Source organism: Lepisosteus platostomus, chromosome 6 (genome assembly GCF_059453375.1).
Source record: "Lepisosteus platostomus isolate fLepPlt1 chromosome 6, fLepPlt1.hap1, whole genome shotgun sequence".
In the NCBI taxonomy this organism is placed as follows: Eukaryota; Metazoa; Chordata; class Actinopteri; order Semionotiformes; family Lepisosteidae; genus Lepisosteus; species Lepisosteus platostomus.
In genome coordinates this window covers 7,323,145-7,349,897 of record NC_142616.1, presented here as the reverse complement: position 1 = coordinate 7,349,897, position 26,753 = coordinate 7,323,145, and the positions used below count along the sequence as shown (strand labels likewise).

Sequence of the window (26,753 nt, the reverse complement as noted above, 5' to 3'; positions counted from 1 at the left end):
TATTCCATAAATTACGGAGGGTTAGGAGAAGAAATTGTCACATGACAACATGTAGATATGGGGAGTGTCACAAAAATTAGGACCTGTACCTAATACACTCTGCTCTCCTCCCCACTGATAGCTGATGTGTGGTGAGTGTACTGGCGCACTATGGCTGCCGTCGCATCATCCAGGTGGGGCTGCACACTGGTGGTGCACTTTGTAAAGCACTTTGAGTGGAGTGTCCAGAAAAGCATTATATCAGTGTAAGGATTATTATCAATTAATATTATAATACAATTATTATAAATATTGTTGTAAAAAAATCACACTGGGGCCAGTGAAGAATCTCCTCACCTTCAACAAGCTTCATTTGGTAGGACTGAAGTTCTTTTCATTGAGACTTGAGGTCTCAAGACACCCCAAGCAGTGGAGTGTGCTCATGCTGTGACTCTGGTCTGTTCAAATGACTGTACCTTGAGAATAGTGCACTGTGGAGCTGGGAAATGGGATATATACCCAAACAGGGGTACGTGGGGAACACCTTTCTTCCACCAAGGACAGTGGACACCGAAGAGCTTCACGCACGCAAGTCATTACAGACCCAAATGGTGCTCACTTTAAGTTCTCTCATTTTGAAAAGTAATTGTGAAAACACCTGGAACAAAAATGCACCTTCATTAATGGTATTTACCTGATTCATAAAACTCTTTCCTGGTTTCAGAAGTGCAGTAGTGTGTGTGTGTGTGTGTGTGTGTGTGTGTGTGTGTGTGTGTGTGTGTGTGGGGGGGTGTCCCGTTATTGAAAAAAATAAAGAAATTAAGATTGCAATTTTAAATAAGGAAACTGCTCCTGGCCTTCAAGAGTCTGAATGTTTACTGACATCATAATACTGTATTTGTAAAAACAGCCCATGGTTAAATGCGGTTATACAAAACATCCATTGATTTTTCATTGAATGTACACAACCTCTCGCATTATACACAGTATAATAAAGTTCAAGCTTAGGTTTAAGCTTAATTGAGAGAAAAATAGGTGCTGTGACACCACACTTTCAGTTTATGGAACTAGCATATATTACCATACAATTACCACACAAGATCCAAAGACAAATGTCTAAAGGATTTAAGACACTGCAGTTATAGACGACAGACCATCTGCACAAGGCGCGGTATTTCAGATTTTGTTTTTTAAAAAGCCATTTGGACCAAACAAGAAGACGATCTTTAAGCAAAGCCTGGGGAAACCCGGACGCCGATCGGCAGGCCAGGTTTCTGGAGAGAAATACATGCATTTCAGAGTGGACAGGGCAAGGAGTGATCTGGTTGGTGCATGAAAGCCTGAAAATGTGTCCCGGCTCCCAAGTTTCATTTTTTGTGGCATTAAAACTATGAAAGAATGGGGCACTTTGTGTCTCCTTTATGCTCAAAAGCAGACTGGATTATGCTAAGAAACAGGAAAATGCCAAGCAAGTCTAATTAATGCTCTAAATGTTGTATAACATCCCTGGGGCTGGACCCCCAGGAAACTGGGGTGCTGTCATGATTCACAACCCCACCTCTTGACTCCTCTTCAACCCTCAGACAGAGGCAAAGCAAGAAATGTCACCCTGAGGTTAACGCTGCCCTCAGTGACACCACAACGGAGGGAGGTGTAATTCTAATCCGCTGCAGGGAGAGATCTCAGCATGATCATGTCCAGGCAAACGAGAAATCCCCCCATACTGTACCCCCAAAAAATCCAAGTGCACAGCTCCCGGGTTGCTCAAGTGCAAATGAAAATAAAACGCAGAAAACCTGCAAGTCAAATTTTGGGAAACAAGCTGAGGGCACACATACTCTTGGGAAATGGATCCCTTTCGAGTTCAAAACAGACTACTAGACTAAAATGGAGATATGTTTTCTCCCAAACATCTTTCAAAACGCTGTCCACCCCAGAGTCACTGGAACAAATGAAAGAAGGATAAATAGGTTTACCGTATCATTAGTTATCTGAAAACAACAACAACAACAACAACAACAACAACATAGACATATATACAAAGATACAACTGTTAGATACCAAAACCTGTACAAGTCAACTTTGGTACATGCAGGAACAATTATGTTAATGGTTTAAGTCTGTTTTCAGCACTGTTTTTCTAAATTGAACACAAAAAAAAACAAACAGCCATTTTTCTGCCCAGAGGCAAAGTGCAAATGCAACATTTGATACAGAGTCTCCAGTTGTGGCTCCATTCAATTCTCCTCACACCCACTTCGTCTCGCATCCTAGTGGTCTTATTCCCTGTTGATGGGTGGGAAATAATCAATGGATCCATGGCAACCAACCATTTGGCCCCATTTGGCCGTGAACTGAATCATAACAGGCAAAGAGTCAGTTTTGGGTGGTCACTCATCTCCTAACAGATGGACCCCCAGTCCCCCATCTTGTAGGGGGCGCTGTGTCTACAGCAGGGAATCCCAGTCCTGGTCCTGGAGGGGGCGCTGTGTCTACAGCAGGGGTCCCCAGTCCTGCTCCTACAGGGGGCGCTGTGTCTACAGCGGGGGTCCCCAGTCCTGCTCCTACAGGGGGCGCTGTGTGTATTGCAGGCATTTCATGTGTCTTTATAGCATCAGCACCTGAAGAGCTGGGAGGAGTTGCTAAACTGGACCAATTTCACCATTACCGAGCTGATCCAGGTCACTGAGAGCCTGGCTGCACTGTAATCCCGGACACACACCAACCCGGCAGGACCAGGAATGGAGCCCTCCCTCTTCACGATAGCAGTGGTTAAAACAAACGGATTTCGGTCACTGGTGAAACTGGAACGGCTGTGAAAAGACTCAACTCCAGTGACTTTGAACCCTTTTTCCGTTTGCAAACCTTCCATCTCTCTCTACGTCACTTGAGTCAAAGCAGTATACAAAAGCCTTTCTAAAATGTGCAAATCCCTACCTATTACACTATAAATATGTTAAAAAAATAAATACACAGTAGTTACATTTTCAAATCACCCAGACAAGTAAGAAAATCCACAGAAATCTACAATCGTGAGCGACAAAGTTCAGCCTTGTTTTGACATCATGGTTAGAGCCCAGCATCTTTCTCTCCCCCATCTCCTGGATGTTGACCGAAAGGGATGTTGGTACCTTCTGTAACAGGAGGAGTGTGTAGTGTGTAGCCCTAGCTCATTTTGCATAACGAGAGCAGGACTTTCGCTACATATAAGTCAGAGAGGAAAAAAAACGACCCAGAAGATCATCAGAAAGAAATGCAATGAGAATGCACTTCGTGACTGAAATGGAGTCATTTAGAGATCATACAGGACCAAAAAAAAAAAAAAAAAAAAAAAATCGAGCTACTCCTTAGTCCTCATGACTCCGAGCTCTGTTCATTGAACCTGTGATTTGATTCATCAATAGTTTACAGGTGTTGCCAGGTGATCATAAGACTGACTGGAGTGGGGCTCTCAGATTTTGAGGTGACCTACTGTATAAGATTGACTGGAGTGGGGTTCTCGGATTTAGGGTGACCTATAAGACTAACTGGAGTCCCATGTCCGAGAACAATGGGAAAAAAAAAAATACTGATTAAGCAGGTCATGCGATCAAAGTAACTCTGGTGAAGGATACTCTGAATCCACTCCTAAATGATCACAAGGTTACGTATTCTTAGAAATCACTCATTTAGTTGATCATAGCAAATTTGTTGCCCTACAACACCTAGCTCGGCACTCCTACTGCAGGGCACTTTAGAGTTCTAACCTACAAGTCAGTGTACCTTCTATACGAAAAGGACAACACACAAGACACTTCATAGTCTAGAAGTCTAGATGCTATGTAGCATCAGGGCGGTTAACACTGTTGTCCTAAAACTCCCAGCCCCAAGATTGAGCTCCTGTCCCATGTGGATTTTAGACTGGGACTACAAACCAGTTTAAAGCCACTTTCTGGTAGTGGATGCGCTCTGTACCCATTAAAACCAGTGCTTACTGGTTCTTGGATCAGAGAACCAAACTCGCAAAATGGGTCAAATGTCCTCCTCTCATCCGAGATGGTTAAACTGTCCGGAAAAGAAAAATACTGCCTTACAAATACAAAAAAATAATAAAATAATCTCTAAAATGATCCATTTACAGCCTGGTTAGCAGAGTGCTGTTCCTCCCTCGGGGCAGCACGTGACCTCAGCAGCTCAAGAGAGGGTCCTGGGAGGTGCTCCCAGACAGATTGGGAGCTTCTGGAAATAAACAACTGGGATAAAATCAACTCGGGACAAGAAGACGGGGAAGGATGAGGGGCTCCTGATGAGAGAACGGATCCCGGAGAAGAGTGTCGTTCCAGGATGGCCAGGATCTCCCTCCATCCAGTCCGGCTCCATGGAGGGCGAGACCAGCCGAGACCTCCCGGTGATGGGGGGGGGGGGGGCTGGATTCCCCCACCCCCTGACGTCTCGGCAGAGGTGGAAACAGAATGGGAACACTGGGAAAGGCGCAAGGTCATACGTCGTAGTCCGGGAGCGCGGAGTAACTGATCCCTCCGGAAGATGGCGGGCCGGACCGGAGCGGGAACAGCCAGCACAGAACCGAACCTGAAAGGCACAGCCAGGAGAGAAGCCCACCCCAAACGTCAGACTGGGGCAGGAGGGGGGGGGGGTTCAGATTTAGGGAGGTGCTCTCCCATCCCCTCCTTCCCACAAGGGGAGAAGACTGCAGTCTCTAATGCCCCAGTATAGTGATGGGGATAATACACTGCAAGGAGGCACTGTCCTTCGGATGAGAGGACCAAGGTCCTGGCTCTCTGTGCTCTGTTTCTTGACAAGAGTAGGGGTGTTACCCTGGTGTCCTGGTCAAAATATCCCCCTGGCCTTTACCCATCATGGCCTCCTAATAATCCCCATCTCTGAACTGGCTTCATCACTCTGCTCTCCTCCCCACTGAGAGCTGGTGTGTGGGGAGAGTACTGGAGCATCATCCAGGTGGGGCCGCACACTGGTGGAGGTGGAGGGGATTCCCATTAACTGTAAAGAGCTTTGCCTGGAGTGTCCAGAAAAGCGCTATAGAAGTGTAAGGAGGATTTATTCCAGCATGCTGGGTACCCAAGAGCTGCTCACCTCTGCCAAACACCTCCCTGAGCAGCAGCAGCTTGGGCTTCCTCTTCTGGTGCGGACCGGCTGCCTTGTCCTTCATCAGCCGGTTCCGGATCTGCTCGATGGGCGTCTCGTCGGTAATGATGGAGACCAACTGCAGGGGGCGACACAGCATGAACAACACGGTGGGGGGGTTGAGAGGCAGAGCGTTTTTTTCTGCGCTTTCATTTTGTTGTTTGTTTCTTTTACCTGGTCGTAGAAGATGACCGTGACGAAGACGCCGAAGAGCACGGACTCCACCAGCAGAATGATGTAGTGAGCCCTGGAAACACAGGAAGCGGAGGAATTAACTCCCGAGTCCCCAGCCAAGCGCCCACGCACCTCCTTCGAAAACAGATCAACCCCTTTCAACCAGTGTTTGTTTTTTTTAACACGCTCATCCCGATTTTAAATTGCTTATCCCCCTCTCTCTACCTTTATGCCGGCGTCACGCTACACAAATTTTCTGAGGATTTTCAGTCGTAGCCTTCATTGACATAATGCTATTATTATACAGAATTATTATTAGAATTAGACAGAATTATATTTCTGAAGATGTTTATTCGGGGGAAAACAATGGCCGCGTCACATTTTCCGTGCTTGTGTGATCGTGCCCTCCACCACCCGTTCCGTCCCACAGCACCTGGGGCGCGAACCCGGGTCTCCGGCATAACGCAACAGGGAACCAGCCGAGTGAGCTAAAGGAGACCTCCCCCAGCCCAGGCGGCTGAGGTCCCTGCTACACGCAGGGAGGGCGCCGACGTCACCGTATCCGAACGAACGAAGTTCGTTTACTTTAGCGCGGCCCTTCCTCTTGTGCTCCATGTTGATTGGCCGCTATAATGACACGAGCTGGCGGTAACTTCCGCGGCGTCACACGAGGTCTGGACACGAGCAGGAGGATTTGCGTCTTTTTTTTTGTGTGAAGTTAATTTGGACAGATTTGCAGAGTTTGTTTGTAGGCATGTAAAAGGTGTTTTTTAGATTTAAGGATTTTGATCTTTTGTTGTAATAAGAAAATGTGGGGTGAAAAAGCATTTATTTATAGCAAACTGGTAATTCTGGGTAAAGCTAACATTTATAAATTAAAATGGTCCACTAATACGTTCTTTTTAGTCTTTTGGAGTATTGGAGTTGAAATATTTATTTGAAATTTTGTAAAATTGTGAAAGACGCAAAAGCAAGTTAACATTATATGTTATATGTAAAAAATAACTGGGCTATATAATTTACTTCATTATCTCTGGCAGTTAGTTTTTTTCTGATTGGATCTTTTTTCTCTTGTATTGGTTTCTGCTCCTCTAGCTGTATTTGTAAAGTCTTTAATACGTTTAATAAGAAAATATTTTTAAAAAAACATGGTTTGGAACCGTGATGAAAAACCTTGAGGGAACCGTGTGACTAGTCCCCCCCTGCGATTCCTAGTCGTATAATTTGCCACCCTCTAGGACAGAAAGGACAGCGAGGTTCGGCAAACGCCATCGTTAAATCTGACATGCTCTCCGATCAGAAGTCGTGTTGAGTCCTGTAGCGCGACGCTGGCTTTACCTTCGATACACAAGACACACAGCACCAGTGACAGGATACCAAGAAAACATCACTATGCAGGAACGTGCTTGACAATATTAGCTGGACAGATCTTCAGTCTGCAGCACTAGGCAGAGGTGATAATAAGACTGCTCAATAGCCAACCTGCAGCTCCTTTAGCAAATCACCTGTAATGGCTACATGGACACACAGTTTTCACTGTATTCAGCATAACTGCACTACTTGTATATATTGCACACACCCTGGACACTCAGCAGCTCTACTCATATTGAGTTTTAATCCATTTCTATTACATCTATTATTATATAACCTGACTTTTGTAACCTCAATTTTGCGATTTTGGTGTTTTTGTGATCCTTGTGATTTTTGTGAGCTCGCGGAAAATACATTTCATTGCCAGCAACTACTGCTGCACGCTGTATTGTTGTGCATTTGAGAAATAAACTTTGATTTGATTTGATTGGAATAGAGAACCACTTGGTGGATACCGTGGGATGAGCTGGATCTACTCACACTATGAGATGCTTGCTGGGACCTCCATCTTCCTCCCTGGCACCCTCGCCCTCCCTCTCACTGCGGATCCGCCAGACCCACGCCGACACCACCAGGGCAATGGAGTACAGGCTGGCCAGACCTGCGAACCCACACCGCCAATCAGCCAATCGCCAAGGCAGGCAAGGACTCCGACAGCCAGAGACACAGGCAGAGACACGGGACAGCCAATCACAGTGCCAGGGCTGGCATGAAGACGATCAGTCACAGGGCCCAGATAGACAGCTGTTACCATTGACCAGACAAAGAAACCACTGCCAGCAGCCATATCACCCTGCAACTCACAACTGGCAAGCCACTGAAGCTCAGCAGGTGAGAGCCCGGTCAGTATGTGGATGGGAGATCTCCTGAGAAAAACTAAGGTCACTGCTGGAAGAGGTGTTAGTGGGGCCAGCAGGGGGTGCTCTCCCTGTGGTTTTTGTGGGTCCTAATGCCCCAGTATAGTGACGGGGACACTGTACTGTAAAAAGGCTCCGTTCTTTGGATGAGACATAAAACCGATGTCCTGAATCTCTGTGGTCATTAAAAATCCCAGGGCGTTTCTCGAAAAGAGTAGGGGTGTAACTCCGGCGTCCTGGCCAAATTTCCCATTGGTCTTTACCAGTCGTGGCCTCCTAATAATCCCCATCTCTGAACTGGTTTCATCACTCTGCTCTCCTCCCCACTGAGAGCTGGTGTGTGGTGAGAGTACTGGAGCATCATCCAGGTGGGGGGACACACTGGTGGTGATGGGGGGGATCCCAATTACCTGTAAAGCGCTTTGAGTGGAGTGTCCAGAAAAGCGCTACATGAGTGTAAGGAATTATTATCATCATCATCATTATCATTTATCCAAGACATGACTATGTTTGCAGGAGTCTGGGACATTAGGTTCACATACTAAGTAGGAAATGCACGTTACGTACTTTATTACTTTATATATTAATAAATAAAGTAATAAATAAATATATCTTATTTAATTAGCTGCATAGGCATTACACTGTAAATTCTAAGTAGGCAACTGCAAATTAAATGATGTCAATGTTCTGTGTAATCAATGGTAAAAGACTTCAAAGGGTAACCTGTGAAACTAACAAATAGGTTGGGACACAAACCAGGAGACACAGAGGTCACAAGAATCTGGTTTTAAAAGCGCCGATCTAGATGAAAAGACATTTGTTACTTTTTTTTTTCTGGCAGGGCACAGGTGAATATGTGTTCCTACCTGTATAAAACAGAAACTGGATGAAATATTTCTGGTTGAGCTCTCCCACACAGTTGTTAATCCTGAAACACAGGAGGAGGAAAGTAAATGACACAGTCGAGCACCGGTATACAATTCAGAGAAAAGCACCTTTAGGACTTAAGTGGGACATAACCCTCACTGGACTTGCTGAACTCTGCTGACCCCCTGTGGCAGCTAGACAATTGTCAGGTTCCAGCTCGGAGCCAAAGAATCAATTCAATTCCAGTTTTATTGCCCCCTGGGGGAATTTATTTTACAGCGCAGTCAAACACAACACAATGACAGATAAACAGCACCAAAGTGGAAGAGAATACAGTAGTGTTACAGGAGATGAGAAACAAGAGACAAGGTAGTTACTTTGCATTGTGTACTTGCAGTGGGAATGAAAGATTTCCTGCGTCTGTTGGTTTTACACCTGGGGGCACAGAGGCATCTCCCAGATGGGAGAAGTGTGAATTCGCAACGGAGGGGGTGAGACACACACTCCCTGATGCTTTTGGCTTTCTTAGTCACCCCCTGTTTGTAAAGGAGGATGAAAAACAAAGAGGCTGGTTACCCCGATTAGCTAAACAGCACTGGAAATGAGGAGATAATGCCAATTTTCCTCATCTACCTGCCTTAGAAAAATATTGTGCCTCTGTTAAACTTCGCAAGAGCTGTTTATTGTATCTGATTACAACAGCACGAACCAGGCTACAACAGCAAATAGCTCAGGTGGGTGGCTGCGTCAGCATGTGTAGGCTGCAAAGGAACAAGTAATAGGTTTACTCCACGCTGAGAAGAGAAGAGAGAAAACAACGTTTCGGCTGTGAAGCCTTCTTCAGGTGCCACACCTCTCTCGTCTCTGTTCAGTATGGAATAAACCTGTTACTTGTTCCTTCACAAAAGCAAACGTTCTACAATAGCAAAACAAGTAGCTGCCATATAATTGCACTCCCGGGCGCGATGCTGTTGTGCTCTGGGATAATGTCATTTCACAAAGGCAAGAACAGCCCATGCATTATTAACACAGGCATGTGCTCCCTGGGCATGAGGACACCAACACAGACAATCGTGTTAAAAATATAGGCCGGAGGGACAGGCCAGATACAGCAAAGCAGGCAGAGGGGCAGAGAGGCAAGGGGGCAGACGAACAGAGGGGCAGAGGAGCAGGTTAACAGAGAAGAGGGGCAGACGAGCAGAGGGGCAGAAGGGAAGGTTAGCAGAGGAGCAGAGGGGCAGGTTAGCAGAGGAGCAGAGGGGCAGATCAGCAGAGGGGGCAGGTTAGCAGAGGGGGCAGATCAGCAGAGGGGGCAGATCAGCAGAGGGGGCAGGGGGGTAGGACGCCCCACTCACCAGGGGCAGTGGTGGTCCATCCTGCGGACGCAGCGCTGGCAGATGCGGCAGTGGTGGGCGCGGGGGGGCCTGTAGGTCTCACAGCGGTTACACAAGGTCCAGCCTTCACAGGAGCCCTGAGGAGACAGGGGCGCCACAGAGCCTCTCAGCCCAGCGCGGCCACTCGCCAATGGGGAACGCGTCTCTGGGAAACGGCTCCAATCAAACTACTTCCCCACCCGATACCTCAACCCCACACTTCCCCGGCTCAGATCACACCAGGGAACAAGGAACCAGGGTTTTAACTTTCCAAAAACACACTGTCTCGACGCGGTGGATGCCACAGGCTTACACAGAAGCGACTCTATTACACAAGGAACGGGCCCAGCTGAAGGTAATTCAATCTGCTTTTGAAAGGCCTTTCACTGCACAGGGAATGCCCGAATTTCTCAACTCTGAGACAAAAGGAAAACACTGAACTGCCCTGTTTCTGAAAGCTAAACTGCTGCCTGCAGATCTTTAACTTTCGACATGGAAATGCGACATTAAAAGCGAATCAAAAGTGGTTCTGTCCCCTAGAGGTCTGAAACGGAGGGGAAATATTCACCTTCCCACAATTCATGGCGTGCGCTTGCTCTGAAAACAAACCACAACCCTGAAAGATAATTATACGTCTTAGTGCATACCACACCATCAATTTAAAGGGGAACTGCGGTCCCAGGTTCTCAGACCGGTTATTACATCTTGGTAACAAAATACATTCGTTGACGTTCTATAAAGATTTCCCGAATTCCAAATGACGCAAGACAATCGCGAACTTTGCGGAAGTACTGCAAGTCTCCATGTTGTCGCAAACGCGCATTGGAGTTCCCACAACTTGCAAAGGGATGTGGCCCTCCCTGCTCACTAGTCACTGTGATGACTAATGTATTGTGATGTACGAGAGGATTAGTACAGGTTGGGCAGCAGACAGTTCACGGCAGAAATGTTCCAACATGTGATCTGCAGGCAGAGTTAACAAGTAAATAGTATTTGTTCAGCTAAACCGTCTCGGAGTTGAGAAAAATATTTCTATTGGATTAAAAGAGATGTATTCACAAGCCTGCTTGTTATAATGTCATAGGGCTGCTTCACCGCACCAGACGATTTGTTGCCTCATTCTCACACAAACAAGAGGCCACATGGCCCATCCAGGCTATCGTGTAGTCAGTACTTAACCAAGGATCTCATCCAGCTGTTTCTTAAAACAGACTGGGGTATTGGCTTCAACAACATGGCTGGACAGCCTGTTCCACACTCCCACCACCCTTTGTGTAAACTAGTGTTTGCTGTCCCGACTGGAGGATCTCATCCACCTTTTTTTTTTAAGGCAGCCAGAGTATCAGCTTCAACTGGGTAGCTTGTTCCCTACTCCCACCACCCTTGGAGACTTGCAATTCCCACACTCCCACAGCCACAGACTAAAAGCCCCTTTCCTTAATCAAAAAGAGGAATCGTGGAAGGAGGACGGAAACGAGGGAATCCGTATTCCGGCCGCTCCCTCACTCACCCTGTCGGTCTTCCGCGTGGTCTGCGACCGCAGGTCGGAGAAGTCGATGGCGGTCTCGGGCAGGGGAACCACTCCTGAAGAGAGATGGAGGTCAGTCATCAGCGTCCTGCACAGCACCGTAAGGGTGGTGGTGGGTGGGGACATGCTGCCCAACCCCCAAACCCCCCACAACAATTCACACCCCTTCTCCACCATCTCACAAAACAGCTGTGGGCTGTGGGCTGTGTGTATGTGTGTGTGTGTGAGAATATTTATGCAATCAGTTATTGTTTTCACTTAAGATGTTCTAGAGTGTTTTGTGTCAATCAGTAGCAAAAAGTCTCAATGAAATAATACAATTTTGAATTATAGCCAGCAGCTATGTTAACCTGCAGCTCCCAGCTGGCAGCCCCACTGGAGCTCAGCAGGTGTGAGCCTGGTCAGTACCTGGATGGGAGACTCCTGGGAAAGCTGAGGTTGCTGCTGGAAGAGGTGTTAGTGGGGCCAGTAGGGGGCGCTCACCCTGCGGTCTGTGTGGGTCCTAATGCACCAGTATAGTGACGGGGACACTGGACTGTAAAAAGGTGCCGTCCTTTGGATGAGACAAAATTCCAGGGTATTTCTTGAAAAGAGTAGGGGTGTTACCCCGGTGTCCTGGTCAAATTTCTTCCTGGTCTTTACTAATCTGGCCTCCTAATAATCCCCCTCTCTGAACTGGCTTCATCACTCTGTTCTCCTCCTCACTGAGAGCTGGTGTGTGAGGAGAGTACTGGAGCATCATCCAGGTGGGGCTGCACACTGGTGGTGGTGGAGGAGAGTCCCCATCACCTGTAAAGCACTTTGAGTGGAGTGTCCAGAAAAACGCTATATAAGTGTAATATAATATTATATTCTGAAACTATAAAATGTGAACATGTCCAAGGGAGAGGGAGGTAGGGGGGCTGATAGACACAGCTGGAAGCAGGTGGGGGGATTTGACCTCACGGAACTCCTCACATTCAAATTAGAGGTCCGAGGCTCAGTTCCCACAGGGCCTCGAAGACCACCGGCCAGGTGACCAGCTCAACACGCCGGGCGGCCAAGGGCTCCAGGAGAGGAGGACTGGGAGAGGACGGACGGCCGTTGCACCACTGAGACCCAGTTGACATCCATGTTCAATTTGTTTTTCAGGAAAAGGACAGATAATTACATGGTACCATATACATTAATGGACAAATGGGATCAATCATCAGAGCTCGACAGACTCGGGACCACATTTAAGTGAGCCACATGACCTTTGACCCCAAAACGGCTCCCCACCCTGATTGAAACCACGGAGCCCGTGGGGGGAGTCGAAGGAAAAGGACGGAGGCGCCCCCGCCCCAAATTCTGAGTGGCACCGCAGACTCACCTGGGTCCGAGAACACAGCCTTGGCGTGACAAGCCAGCAGCAGCAGCAAAATCAGATTGAAGATCCCCCCGTGAAAGGAGCACCAGATACTGGGGAGAGAGAGAGAAACCCAGAGCTATTGCTGGAATAGGGAAATCGCAATTCAACTAAAAAGTAACACCGTCAAGAACTGAAGCGAGGAAAAAAGCGCAAGAGAAAACGTTACCGTGGGCACAAGGACGTAACTGGACATTACCAATAAATGCGTTCTAATAAACGACTTTAAATATCTCCGTAACAGCCTCTTCCGGACTGCGGGTCTGTTATGCACGCCAGAGCGGATTCATTTGGAGGAGATCTTTTATTTGTTATTATTTTTTCCCCCATGCCGCTTCTAGAACAAACTCTTTCCGCTACCACTAAAATCGATCCCGCCAGCTTGGTTGGTTGTGTTCAAATGCGATTGTAAACCCCAAGAACCGTTACACGATGACATACTCGTTACACGAGTGTCTCTGGATTGATTTCACAACATTTTCTAAAAACAACGCGTCGTGAATATAAAACGAATTCTCTTCCTCCAAACTGGCACACTTCTAAGTCCATGATTCGTCTTACTACATGATATTAAGAGTCTTAAGTTGTCTCACTCTTTGGGGGGATCCTAAGACTTTTTTCCCCCCAGACTTTACTGATACATTACACATGTAAAGAAATCAAGTGCTGTATTACACAGGCATGTTCCTGTTTTGATACAGAACAGTCACTGATCCAGATAAATTAAAACTTCCATTTGCATTACAGCACAGTAGCACCTGTTCAAGTGACGCGATCTGGACAGTACAGGCATAATCTAAAGGAGAGAAACGTCGTGATAGAGAGACTCCTTACCTGTTCGAATAAGCCGGGATAAGTACATACTGGATCACTACGTAGTCAGCGTACAACACACTGAAATAGGTCAAAATCAAACATATAAAGCCGCACGGGTCCTTCCTACACCGAAGAGCAGCCATTTTTAAAACACTCTCCGCCCCATTTCCGTGTGGCTTCGTCTTGCCAGGAGTTGCTCGGCCAGCGTGGGCCAATCAAAACGAGGGGGTAAGACGGTTGCTAGGGGGTTGCTACGGTGTTCTCAACCTGCAGTTTCGATGCGCTGAACTTTATTTAAAAAATTCATAACCTGGAAAGAATCCAACAATTCCTTAAATGAGTAATGTTTACCTAAACCCGTTAGGCTGTCTCTTCGGGTGCGCACGTAAAATCAAAGTCGTACACTAGACGCGTGTGGCACAAAGCAACAGGTGGTTCTCCAAAATTAAAGTGCTTTTTTATTAACTTCATCTTAAATTAAATTTGACAGAAATGTTTTCATTTTCCCGACGTGTCGTTCAATCACCTTCCCCGACGATTTCCGTCGTACAAAAATTAACTTTACATTTCGAAATGTGGTAATGAATGTCGAAATGGGGTTGTTGTTTCAACGTGCTGTGCGTTTTTAAATCCTGTCATGCTTAGTAAAATCCGGGATAAAATAGTGTTACACCCCTGAGTTCTATACTTTTCCTAGTTTGTTTCACTAAAATATCCAGCTATATAATACTAAAGTTCTGTAGAAATTGCTTTGGTTATAGGGGTCAGTCACATTAAAGGCGATAAATCTTAGACTAAATCTTACATGAAAATAGTAAATTACAAATTTAGGTTGAAAGGCCTTCACAATTTTCTAAAAACTGTTTAATGTTTCTATTTGTCCGACAATATTTAAGATTTTGGGGAAAAAAACGTTTGTTTTTTACCGTGAGATTTGTATTGTAACGCATACGGCCGTCAGTGGTGTGTAAGAGCCGGCTTACCAGAGCGGTGACGTCACCGCCCTTCCCTGTAATAGGAGGACTACAGCCACCAGGCTGTAGGGAGATCTCTCTTTAGCTCAACAAGCTGGGTCCCTGTTGACGCCGGAGGCCCGGGTTCGCGTCCCCCACGGAGCGGGGGCCGGCCCGTGAAGGCAGAAGGCAAGAACAGCAGGCCCACCTGAACCCCTGTTGTGTTACAGTATTATTAAACAAAGTGCAGGATTCGGGTGGAGGTTCTCCAGCACAGTAGTTTTCAACAGCAGGTAGATGGCACCGACAGGAGTCATCCTGTAAGGTTTTTCATTTGCCCTAACAAACGTCCATATAATTATAAACCCTATAACTATCGGGCCTCAGTATATAGTCAAGAACAAAACAAGATGGCTTGAACTAAAAAAGCTTATACGAAGCCAAACAGCAGCTCCCAAGTCGTGAAATCTTCATTTGTTTTACAGCTTCTCTGGACATTTACAACTTCATTGGGAAACAGATGACGGGGAGGCTTTGCTAATGAAGACCATCTCCCCTTGGCACAGAAAATTCCCTGCTGACTCGGATGCTCTTTTCAACCGGGACAGAGTCGCCAATCCCCTGCCCCAGAAGTCCCGTTTGCAAAGCAAAAACCTGCTGAACTGTAACCAAACCCTAAACCCCCAACACCACAGGAGAACTGAACGATCCCAAGAAATGAACGGAAAGCTTAGGCGCTCATCCAGGTTTGCGTTTTACCATGTTGTGACGTTCAGGCGCGGGGGTCCATTTTTGGAGGCGGGTGTGTCCCCAAATTGGCTCTCTCCGTGGACTGGCTGAACAGAGCGGTCCGGGTTTAAAGGGCCGGTACGGGACGTCCGGAGAAAGAGGGTGTGGAATAAACCACGGAGAGACTTTTGTGTTGGTTTTTTTATTTGCGAGACTGATGTTGGTTTGTAGTTTTTGGCAAACGCCAGATCTGTGGGATTTGTCTATTTGGCTGTGGTGGGGATTGGGAGTGTTGTGGCTCCAGTGTGTTTTTTTGTTTTACGGGTTTGTTTGGTGTAATAAGTTAGCTTGCTGAAGACTTGTCTTTGGCTTTGCCAGCCCCTTTTTCTTGCAAAACAGAGACTCCTTGAAAACAGGTTTAGAGCGTATTGGGTTGTAGGAAAGTGAAGTGTTTTTTTTGTTTGTTTGTGTATTTCAGTCCATTTGATCCCTGGCTCATATATGTTAGTCCCCATTCGCCCCTAGATTGAGCCATTGGGGACGTAACACACGTTTCCTCGAACGGCTAAAAAAAATGACTACTGTCAACAACCAGGAGAATCATGGGAGACAACACAAACCTTTATTTAAGCACAATACCGCAATAGTAGATCTATTGGTTTCATCCAGTTTACAGACAGACCAGTTTCTCATTGAGGGCAATCTGGGCTTGAGTCAGGTTGGACAGGTAGGTCACCATCAGCAGATCCTGCGAAGGCAAAATGATGGAGAATTATTCCAAAATATTCCTGGCCAAGAAAAAAAAGCGAAAATCACCACATCTTGCTTACTTTTCCCCATAGTGAAGTACGCGGCTTTTAAGGTCTCTTTGAAGTAAGGGCTTTTGTCATTAAGAGCACATGTTGGTGATCCTTAAGTAAAATTAATTTTTGGTTTTGTGTTAATGAAACAAACTGTCTGGCGGCTTGAGCCGTCTTCAAGCAGTGTTCGAATTCGCTTTGATGAGAGAATTCCAAACCACAACGGACGTAAAATACGTGCACAGCATCCTGTAAAACCTCCAATTTACATCACAAAACAGGATAAATGTCCAGGTATGCGCAGCGCAATATTCTGACGTTCAGAATGAGGCAACAAAACCTCCACTGATGAGAAGCAGTCCTATTACACTGTAAACAAGCAAGCAAAAATATTGTTCTCAACTTCTAGATGGTTGCACTCGACAAATACTATTCACTCAACCTGCAGATCACACATTGGAACATTTCTGCAGTGAAACGTCTGCTGCACAACCAGTACTAATTCACTTGTACATCACAGAACATTAGTTGTTACAGTGACTAGTGAGCAGGAAGGGCTGCTTCACACAGCAATTCGTGCAAACTCTCGCTCTCGCCCGTGGCAAGACCAGGGGTTTTCGACAAAATAGAGGCTACCCAGTACATTCACAAAGTTCACAAACGTTTTGTGCTCAATTCAGAATTTGTAAAGTTTGGCGATACCATCAATTCATCTTTGCTATCGAGACGTAATAAAACAGTCTGAGAAATTGAGACTGCAGTTCCACTTTAACAGATGTACAGTACAGAGGCCTGGAAAATCACTGTTACTTTATCTAAGCATACAATTAATCTGTTCTCCTAAGCTCCTGTACTTTCTGAGTTTTAACTTTTTTTAATGAAGGTCCCTATGAAAGGAGTTTGTGTGGTTTTAGTCCCACATTCTCAAAACCTCAGTGCCTTAGGCTCGCAATCAGTCATTTTGGATCTGAGCTGGATATCTCGTTCCTGTTTAGACTAGTACATATAACCAGTCCTTACATCAACAGGAGGTCTCCCCTGCTCAGATTTCCTGAAACGGTGTCATTGCACGTCCAGGAAGGACAACCTCACGGCCTCAATTTTTGACATCCAAGGGGAACATAAGGCCCTGATCCGGAGCTTCCGATCTCTGTACGCTAATTCCAGAAGGCTTTGAAAATAAATCGGGAGAAAAGGGTGAGCCTTACGTTGATGTTGCTGTTCAGCATGCTCTCGAAGTCTTCTGGCGAGATCTTGGGAACTTTGCTGACCAAATCCGTAAGGAATCGCCCCACGGTGTTGTCGGCCGTCACCTTCCCAGACTAACAGGGAACCCGAAAACAAAGAAAAAAAAATTAAAGAGGTGGTAAAAGCACACGGACGTTCAGTAACTTGTTCAGACTGAGTCGGAGAGTGGCACAGTTTGGGCACGTATGGAGACCCTTCTTCTAACTTCCATCCATTCATTTTCTAACAGTTCCGGCCAATTCAGGGTCGCAGGGGAGGGGAATCTATTCTAGCAAGCAGCAGGCCCAAGGCAGGGTACACCCTGGACGGGACGCCTGTCCATCGCAGGGCACACACACACACAGACACATGCAAGCCAGGGCCAATTTTCCCAGAAGCCAATTAACCTCCCAGCATGTCTTTGGAATGCAAGAGGAAACCCACAAAAACACTGGGGAGAACATGCAAACTCCATACAGACAGTACCCAGGGAATTGAACCCACAGCCCCAGAGCTGCAAGGCAGCAATGCCCACCACTGTGCCAACGCGCCGCCCTCTCCTAAAAACAGCTCTACCTACACCGCAGGACCCGCCCAGTTTCTTGGTTACTGGCACGCCTTGGCAAAAGCTCCACTCACCAGCACGTCCTCCGTGTAGCTCAGGACCGTCGTCAACATGTCCTGAACGCGGACGGCTGCGGTGCCGACCTGCTCCAGGTCTGTGGTCAAGCCTACCGTCCGGCTGGGACTCTGGCGGGTGCGCTGGAGGAGGTCGACTGGACGGACGGACAGAGGAGAGAGAAAGAGAGGCGGCGACGTGATGAAAGTGACTAGTGAGCAGGAAGGGCCGCTTCAGGCTGCAATCCGGGCACACTCTCGCGCTCTCGCCCGCGGTGAGACCGGGGCTTGGCGACAAAATGGGAGACCTCTCACCAAGTGCTGGTTCTTCATTTGAAATTTGTCAAATGTTTCGGTACCGTCAATTAATTTGTTACAGAGATTTAAGAACCGGTCTGAGAAGCTGGGGCCGCCGTTCCCCTTTATAAAGGGGAAAAAAAAAACGCAAAAGCAGTCCAGTGGTTAAAAAGCACTCACCTCCTATTCTCTCAGTGTCGTAGGAAACGTACTTCACAGTCAGAGGGGTGAACATCACACCCACAGTCTTGCCCGGCACTCCCATCTGTGCGCTGCCAACAGGAGGACAAGAGAGTCAAGCACAGCTCCTGGGCTGAACGACAACAGGCAACACTGTACCAGGCAGTGAGGGTCCCCCTGATGAGAGTAGTGGTGACAGGCTTCAGGAAAAGCCTGTGTCTGTTCCCTGCAAAACACTTCACAATTCATCTCATCCCGGAACGGTCTCTGGATTTTACAAGTGACTTGAACTTGAACTTTATTGCCATATGTAACCGGTGCATGTACCGGTCCAATGGAATCCTTACTGACAGAAAGTCTCTCGATTGTTAAAACAAGTGTAAAAACACAAAGTGCAGACAGTGCATCAAGACAATATACAAACAAACAGTAGACAATGTGCAAGTAAACAAGTAAAGAGTTTGAATGTAAACAATGCAGACATGTAAACAATGACTGGAGATGTGCAATCAATAAGAAAACATAATGAGGTAGATGGTGTAGCTGTGGTCTGAGGGGCATAGCTAAGTGTGTTCGCCAATCGCACTGCTTGTGAGTGACAAATTCTCAATGGGCATTCAACTGCATCAACACGCAGCCCAGGCGAAAGATAAGGGAAAAAAAAACTGTTTGTACACACCACATGTTATGAATAACTACCTTTGAAAATATTTTTGGGATTTGCTAGAATATTCATCATGTGTAAATAACATTGCTTTATGTACAAAAATGGGTGTCGCCTTGAATTTTCTTGACCAGAATTGACTGGAATTAATATTATTAGAATGATTTAATAAAATGATTATATTATATTATGTAAATCGGTAAAAAGGAACATGCGACAAAAAGGTTTAGAACTTTGGGGAGGGGAGTTTGACTTCACCAGAGAGAGTAACGGACGGAGTTTGAGGAGAGAGGGATTCCGCCTGTTTTAAAGTCATTTTACACCGGCGAACAGGATTAATACAATATATATTTGGATTTACTGTTTATCGAGGGATACTGAACGTTGCCTCTTGTGTATCTGTTTTGGTGGACACCAACTGAAAGGGAAATCCTAGAAACAATACTCTACAGACCAGTGACTGAAGCAAACTGACAGATAGGGACTCTAAGATAAGTGAACGTTTGTGTTTCTTCTTTACTCCTCATAAGTTATTGTAATTAAAATTGTTTTGTTATTGTAAATAAATTTGTAAATATAAAAAAATCGCTGACTGCATTTATTTTTCTGTATCGCAACACACATAAAAGAAAAAGATACCGAAAGAGGAAATGTCAACAAAATGAATAAAGGAACATCATTTTCACTAGAACAGGAAATCGGGATGACAGCTTCTTGTGTGGCTGTGTGGACTGGTTATACAGACTTGCATAATTGGGGACAAGATGTGCACCTCTGATCCAAATGGACATATCCCGAGACAAGGCGCTGGATTTTGAGAATGTGCGAATACAACAGCGCAGAGCCTAATTCAGTGCGACATTCAGCCAAATTCAAACAAAACCAGGAAAAAAAAAACCCAGGGGTTAGTTCAGTAGACCACGTCCATGCTTAAAGTAAGGACATCATCCAGGGCCCCTGCACTCAGTGATCAATTAGGAAGATAGGCTGTGGTTTCCTCTCGTTTTAACTATCTAGATGGTTTGGTAGTTAGAAAGTAATTGAAACAAAGATCTCATTCAGCCATTTCTCAAAGGGTATTGGCATCAGCGTGGCTGGGTAGCTTGTTCCCCACTCCCGCCACCCTGTGCGTAAAGGAGTGCCTCCTTCGCAGCCCCACGGGACAGACGGGCAACCCCGGCGCTTCTCACCTGACGTAGGCGCGGATGTTCATTCGCCCGCTCTGCAGGGCCGTGTCCACGGTCAGGTGGATGGGATTCTGGGCTTCCCGGCTGTAGTACTCGTGGATCAGGACCGAGTGCTCCGTGATGTCGTATCCCGTGGCGTACCTGGGAAAGGGACAGTCGCCCTTCAAGTCCCCACGGAAGCAGGAGCACATCGGGAGCGCGAGACCTCTCCAATCGTAGGGCTCCTCAACCCCCCCCCCCCCCACCCTAGCCCCACATGACAAAAACGTGCTCCCCCAAGGGAATACGGAAACAAGGGACCCCTGGGACAAGCCGCAACACGCACTGATCTACGGAACGATGAGTCAGTGCTCCGAAACGGAGGAGGACTGAGGCCCCCCCGAGCTGGAACTCGGCCCGGATGCACAGGGACCAAGGTGGGACCGAGAGTCCATGATTGCGGGACTCCTGAACGGGGGGCGCTGGGGCTCCTCAAGGAAACAAGACAAAATGACGATCAAACCCAGTTAGCATTCCCCTGTCTGGGAGGGTGGGGGGGATGGAAGAAGCTGTTGTGAACATGGGACAGAATGAGGCCAAAGTCTGGAACGGGCAGGCTCCCACAGGAAGGGCCTCGGTTCTTTTTCGATGAGCAATTACCAGTAACCAGCCCAGCTGTCAGGTAAGCCCAGTATCGTGACCGGAGGGGGGGCCGTGTCGGCCGGCGTCGGCTGCCGGAGAACAAGCGAAGGTTCTTTCCTCTCCGAGACGCAGGAGAAAGAAACACGCCTGAAGTGGTCTCAACAGCTGACATGCTGGATTGTCCTTCTTCTGTCTTTCTGGTTGGAAGGAACTTTTACTTGCTCCACTGCCAACTCGCATTTCAATATCTCAAGAGATATCGTGCATCTCTAACCCTGGTCCCAGAGAGCCCCAGCTCTGTTACCATACATTGGTCACCCTACATGTAGGATCACCAACCCTGGTCCTGGAACGCGCCATTTCGGTTTGTTTTACAGGCCTGTTTCAGTGCCAGTTTAAGATGTTAATACATTCAGCAAAACCCATAATTGGTCAACGTATTATTAAACTCACCGTGTTACTAGCTAAACCGATCCAACGTTTAGAGGTGTTCTCAATCTTTAGAGGTTGGGTCAATAATAAACCTGACTTGGTGCTCAGAGCTCTCCTGGGTTAGGGACGGACACCTCTGGGTTAGAAGGGGACTGCAACACGTCTTTTTTTTGTTTGTTTCAGGGTTAGAAAGAATCAGCACTGATGAGTGCATTTCAAACCACAACGAAAGTAAAATCACATCACAACACAGGCTAGATTTCGAGGTATGTGCAGCGTCACCTCCTGCGATTCAGAACGGGGCTACAAAGCTTCTGGTGAAGTGTTGCAGCCCTGTGACATTGTGAACATGCAGGCTTGTGAATCCGTCTCTTTCAATCCAAGAGATATATTGCTCTCGACTTTGAGACGCTTTTGCCAACAAATACTGCTTGTGAACTCTGCCTGCAGATCACGTTGGAACATTTCTGTGGGGAAATGTCTGCTGCACAACCTGGAATGATTCACTCGTACATCACAGTACATTAATCGTTACAGTGACTAGTGAGCAGGAAGGGCCGCTTCACATCGCAATTGGCACCGACTCTCGCCCCGTGACGAGACCAGGGGTTTGCAACAACATGGCGACTTACAGTCCTTTCACAAAGTTCACGATTCGGTGCTTCATTCAAAATTTGTCATGATGTTCTCTACCATCAACGAATTGATTGTGTTACCGAGATGGCACCGACTCTCGCCCCGTGACGAGAACCAGGGGTTTGCAACAACATGGCGACTTACAGTCCTTTCACAAAGTTCACGATTCGGTGCTTCATTCAAAATTTGTCATGATGTTCTCTACCATCAACGAATTGATTGTGTTACCGAGATGTAATATCCAGCCTGAGACACTGGGAATGCAGCTCCCCTTTAAAAGGCAGGAGCACCTGCAACGGCAGCTACTACACCTGCTGCGGGATCTCCCTTTTCCGGGCGCTGCAAGGCCCAGCCCACTCACCAGCCCACGATGACTTCGCTGGGGGACACCTTCTTGTGCAGCTCGTACATGTTCTTGGCAAACTCCATGTCCACCGCCACCTACAGGCCGGCAGGCAGCAAAAAGGGAAAGACAAACGGCAATTCAGCCCATCAGGCTCTTCAAGAGAGTAAAGAAGTCCTGTGAACGTGATGTCTATTGGACCGAGCCCCCTCTATATGCATGTACTTTCAGACCTTCTGAAGTACCACACACTAATACTCTCTCCGTTTTGTACCTTCTTTGTTATGTTTCTCTTAGTAGTATTGTTTTGTGTTATGTGGAGCATTTTGGCCACTTAAATTGCCCCCCTGGGGCTGAATGAAGCCTTTTGAATCGAAAGTGAATTATACTGAAATCAAACCAGAGTGCAGACGAGGTCAGCTGAACTCGTGTGTGTGTGTGTGTGTGTGTGTGTGTGTGTGTGTGTGTGTGTGTGTGTGTGACTGTACTCCTGTACAGGACCGTCACCAGAACAATTTGAACGATGGGGCATTTGTTTCAACCTGGGGGGGTCAGGTTCGAGCGCCGGTTTGAGACATGCGACTCTACGCAGGATACTTACCTCATCAACACTACAATATAGGAGGCAAAGTCAAATGTAGCTCAGCAAACACACCCTTTGGGTGGTGACTGAAGATGGGCCTTTGAACCATTCTCTTATATCCATTATTTAGACTACTGTCAGCCTAGCTTTTTGATTAACAATGATATTAAACAATTCTTCTGGCTACAAAACCGCCTGGTGTGATGCATTATAAATCCCAACCCGAAACCTCAGATGTGACACAGCGCCTAGCTACGTTTCTTCATTCGTCAAGACAGAAAAAGACAATGTGATTGAAATGTTAGATGAGTTACATAAATATTATTCACTCACTATTTCTAAAAAAAAAACAAAACAACGAAAACATTTTTCCACTTTATCTCTGCCCCTCGAGGAGCAGAACTGGGACACAGAAAACCCAGGGGAGAGAAATAGGACTCCAGTTGCTTAGCAGTGAGGTCCGTGTCAGGTCTTACAGTGTGCCGGCCTTTTGACTGGCAGTGTTAAAGAGAGAAAACAATTCTGATCAAGCTTTATCGCAATGCACATTTACTCATGAACTCGTCTAACAAGACCCAGTGAACCAGAGTTCTGAAGGGGCTTAACCACCACAGCCTGCGGCCCTTCAAGAGCTGAGAAGCACAGTGTGCTTGAGCCAACAGGAGCTTTTTGAAAAGAATATTTCCCTAATGTCTCCTCAAGAGCCTCACAGCTGTCTTTGAGGAAGAGATCAGGAGGGAGACTGCGGCTGTAGACGAGGGTTTGCTCACCTGGATTCAGCAGGGATCTGGATTCAGAACCTGTGAAAGTCAAGCTGTCACAGATCCCCAAGGTTCAAATCCAGATCCCGGTGGATCACTTTAACGAACCCTTTTCTACAGCCGGAATCGCCCCCCGGGTCTCTTCCTCTTTTCCCAGACAGGAACGTCAGAGGACACAGAATAAAGGCCGACGAGCTTTCCCCAGAGACTCACCTCGTCTTCCGACTCATTGTGAGGCACGGAGAAGCAATTGGTGACTTCTACCGTGTGCTTGTCAATTGTGCCTGCATAATGAGAAAAGATCCCACAGGGGCATTAGTTAGAGAGCAACTCTGATTTGCTGGAAAAATCTATGACTGAATCCTACAGTCATCAGCACTGTGCTGCTTGACATCTACATATATAACCAGCAGCCATATCACCCTGCAACTCACAACTGGCAGCCCCACTGAAGCTCAGCAGGTGTGAGCCTGGTCAGTACCTGGCTGGGAGACCTCCTGGGAAAAACTAAGGTTGCTGCTGGAAGAGGTGTTAGTGGGGCCAGCAGGGGGCGCTCACCCTGCGGTCCATGTGGGTCCTAATGCCCCAGTATAGTGATGGGGACACTATACTGTAAACAGGCGCCGTCCTTCGGATGAGATGTAAAACCGAGGTCCTGACTCTCTGTGGTCATTAAAAATCTCAGGGCGTTTCTCGAAAAGAGTAGGGTGTAACCCCGGCGTCCTGGCCAAATTTCCCCCTGGTCTTTACCAATCATGGCCTCCTAATAATCCCCATCTATGAATTAGCTTCATCACTCTGCTCTCCTCCCCACTGACAGCTGGTGTGTGGTGAGCGTTCTGGCGCACTATGGCTGCCGTCGCATCATCCAGGTGGGGCTGCACATTGGTGGTGGTGGAGGGGAGTCCCCATTACCTGTAAAGCGCTTTGAGTGGAGTGTCCAGAAAAGCGCTTTATAAGTGTAAGCAATTATTATTATAAATTGTCTTTCTATAATTCATGCTTTTACTGTAAAGAAACTAGGTATTCTTTTTATTCAATCGTTTCACTTTGGATCTGCTTTCGTACTCGACATACACTATGATACATCCCTAACCTCTACTTTTGCCCCGATTCTCAGTCCGGTTCTTGCGAGGCCGAGAGATTTAATTACACAGCCGGATCATGGCATTTACAATTGACTTGCAATGGATGATCACACGATCGAAACGGAGAGAATAGACATGAATCAGGCTTGCCAACGCGCGTTTCTATCAAAACGTATTCGGTACATCGACGGGGTGACTCCGGTAACAAGACCATAGAGGAAAAAAGCGTCGATATTATTCTAACTTCAGTTCTGAAATAATGACATTTGAACTCCCCCCTTAGACACGTTGGGAAGTTTATTCCCATCCTCCTAGGCTAGGACAGGACCGAACAAAACTTAATCTGCCGTTAAAATCTTACTTGCCGGGGTGGAATTAACTCTTACTTGTTACTACTAGAAATCCAATAAAGATCATACTAATCTTATTTACATCTCAAAATTACAGTGGGGGCTGTTTTTTTTATTATTCTAGCAAGACCACAACATCGTTTACAACACAACCCGCAAGGATCACGAGTATTTAACAGCCGTTGTCTCTCCACGCCCGCGATGACTGCTGTGTGACACTACCTTGTCCGCAAAGCTCAGAGATTTCTAAAACCGTGAGGAAATGTGAATCAGTCTCGATGTTTCAGGTCATCCATCAGTCGTGGGTCGTAGTCTACGCGAGCAAGGCTGCAAACGGTACCCATGCGTTTCACGCCACCGGCAAGCTACCAGCTAGAGCTGTGTCTTTCATCTTTCAAAGAAATGAAAAAAAAGAGAATACAGTCCAGCCGAAAGACGGCACAATAGACCTTACCGAGCAACGTCCCAATGACTCGGATCGCCCCGTCGTTCCTCCTCTCGTATGAATCGGCGATAGACGCCAAAACCACCGGGTGGATTTTCACGATAGGCCCGTATACCGACATCTTGGTCCGGAAAGGATGTGAGAAAGAAGCACCATAAAGTTTAGTGGCTTACACGGCTAAGCCGCTCATTATTGCGTTTCAGCCTAGAACTGTACTGGCGCCTCCTGGCGGATAGGAGGAGTTATCGCGACTAAACCACTGGTAACTTTACTACCAGGTGTCCAAGCCTGGTCCAGCAGCGTCTTCAGATCCCCCTTAATTCATCCGTGTCTAAGCATTTGAAATAAATTAATAATGAAATAATGAAAAACGTAGCTTTTGAGGTCATTTGAATTGAAAATGCCAACTTGCTGTAGACATCAACACACATAACTGGTCATTTCCTAACCTAATAAAAAAAAACTTCAAGCAAACAAATGTGCATTAAAATATTATAAGACACACAGACCTTTATAATGCTTGCTTACTATGAAGATATATTTTTTTAAATCATCATTTTTAATGGCTCTTAGTTAAATTGTTTCAGACCTTAAAATAAAGAAACTGGACCAGAGATGGGGATTCCTGTCATTCAGACTTAAGCTCTTGCTTTGCCTTAGTTTTGGCTTAATGTACGCCTCCAATCAGTATTCCTGGTCACGCAGCTGTGCTACTGCCTTGTGGTTAGATCTCAGAAGCTCTGCAAGGCTGGGTTGGGTCAGTACTGGGATGACAGACCTCCAGACGAATTCAGATTGCTCCCAGAAGTGTTGCTGGTGGACCAGTAGGTGGCGCTGTCTAATGTTCAAACCAATGACCCAGTGTGGGGTCCAGGGAACAGATGCTGTCCTGCAGGTGAGACATAAAACTGAGATCCACACTGCCTGGTCATCAAAGATCCCATTACTGTGTCCGGGAAGAGTGGATGCGTTCGCCCCAGTGTCCTGGCTAAACTCCACTCTGGGCTTGTGCAGTCTATCGGCCCATTCCAATCCTAAAATTCCCTCTCAGTCCCATTGGAAAAGCTCTTTTCCCACTTCAACATCAATTTGTTCCCGGACACAGGAGAGGGCAGCAGCATATTACAAATAGCGCGGAAGGCCAAAATGATCACTGACAATCATGACCGCCCCTTGCGCAGTGAATCTGAGCTCCTTTCATCTGGGTATCGATTTAGACTGCCTAGATTCACGAGCAATACAGTCATTTATTCTCCTGGGCGCTCACCTGCTTAATTTGGACAACGATTACCAGTCCATCCATTTCTAACTGCTTCATCTGACTAGGGATTGCCAAGAGTCTATC

The 26,753-nt window shown here is 46.7% G+C and overlaps 2 protein-coding genes across 2 annotated transcripts; both read right to left on the bottom strand.

Moving 5' to 3' along the window:
* Window positions 1-837: 837 nt before the first annotated feature.
* LOC148659973 (palmitoyltransferase ZDHHC3) lies at window positions 838-13,682 on the bottom strand. The gene is made up of 9 exons (XM_088633995.1): window positions 13,513-13,682; window positions 12,643-12,731; window positions 11,274-11,347; window positions 9,746-9,861; window positions 8,390-8,451; window positions 7,147-7,267; window positions 5,296-5,368; window positions 5,071-5,200; window positions 838-4,548 (listed from the first exon to the last, which is right to left on the bottom strand). The coding sequence occupies exons 1-9, from the start codon at window positions 13,635-13,637 to the stop codon at window positions 4,457-4,459; spliced, it is 882 nt and encodes a 293-aa protein (XP_088490121.1). The 5' UTR covers window positions 13,638-13,682; the 3' UTR covers window positions 838-4,456.
* Window positions 13,683-15,776: 2,094 nt separating this feature from the next.
* eif3f (eukaryotic translation initiation factor 3, subunit F) lies at window positions 15,777-25,576 on the bottom strand. The gene is made up of 8 exons (XM_088633986.1): window positions 25,418-25,576; window positions 23,739-23,809; window positions 22,200-22,279; window positions 20,153-20,290; window positions 18,299-18,390; window positions 17,843-17,979; window positions 17,185-17,298; window positions 15,777-15,924 (listed from the first exon to the last, which is right to left on the bottom strand). The coding sequence occupies exons 1-8, from the start codon at window positions 25,527-25,529 to the stop codon at window positions 15,847-15,849; spliced, it is 822 nt and encodes a 273-aa protein (XP_088490112.1). The 5' UTR covers window positions 25,530-25,576; the 3' UTR covers window positions 15,777-15,846.
* Between the last annotated feature and the right edge of the window lie 1,177 nt (window positions 25,577-26,753).

Coding starts and splice junctions, on each gene's coding strand:
- LOC148659973 (XM_088633995.1), bottom strand. CDS start 13,637: ATGGCTGCTCTTCGGTGTAGGAAGGACCCGTGCGGCTTTATATGTTTG. Junction 11,348..12,642: donor GGCTGTGTTCTCGGACCCAG/GTGAGTCTGCGG, acceptor ATCTCTCTTCAG/GAGTGGTTCCCCTGCCCGAG. Junction 5,201..5,295: donor CGGTCATCTTCTACGACCAG/GTAAAAGAAACA, acceptor CGCCCCCTGCAG/TTGGTCTCCATCATTACCGA.
- eif3f (XM_088633986.1), bottom strand. CDS start 25,529: ATGTCGGTATACGGGCCTATCGTGAAAATCCACCCGGTGGTTTTGGCG. Junction 22,280..23,738: donor ACAATGAGTCGGAAGACGAG/GTGAGTCTCTGG, acceptor GCCGGCCTGTAG/GTGGCGGTGGACATGGAGTT. Junction 20,291..22,199: donor AGCGAAGTCATCGTGGGCTG/GTGAGTGGGCTG, acceptor TCCCTTTCCCAG/GTACGCCACGGGATACGACA.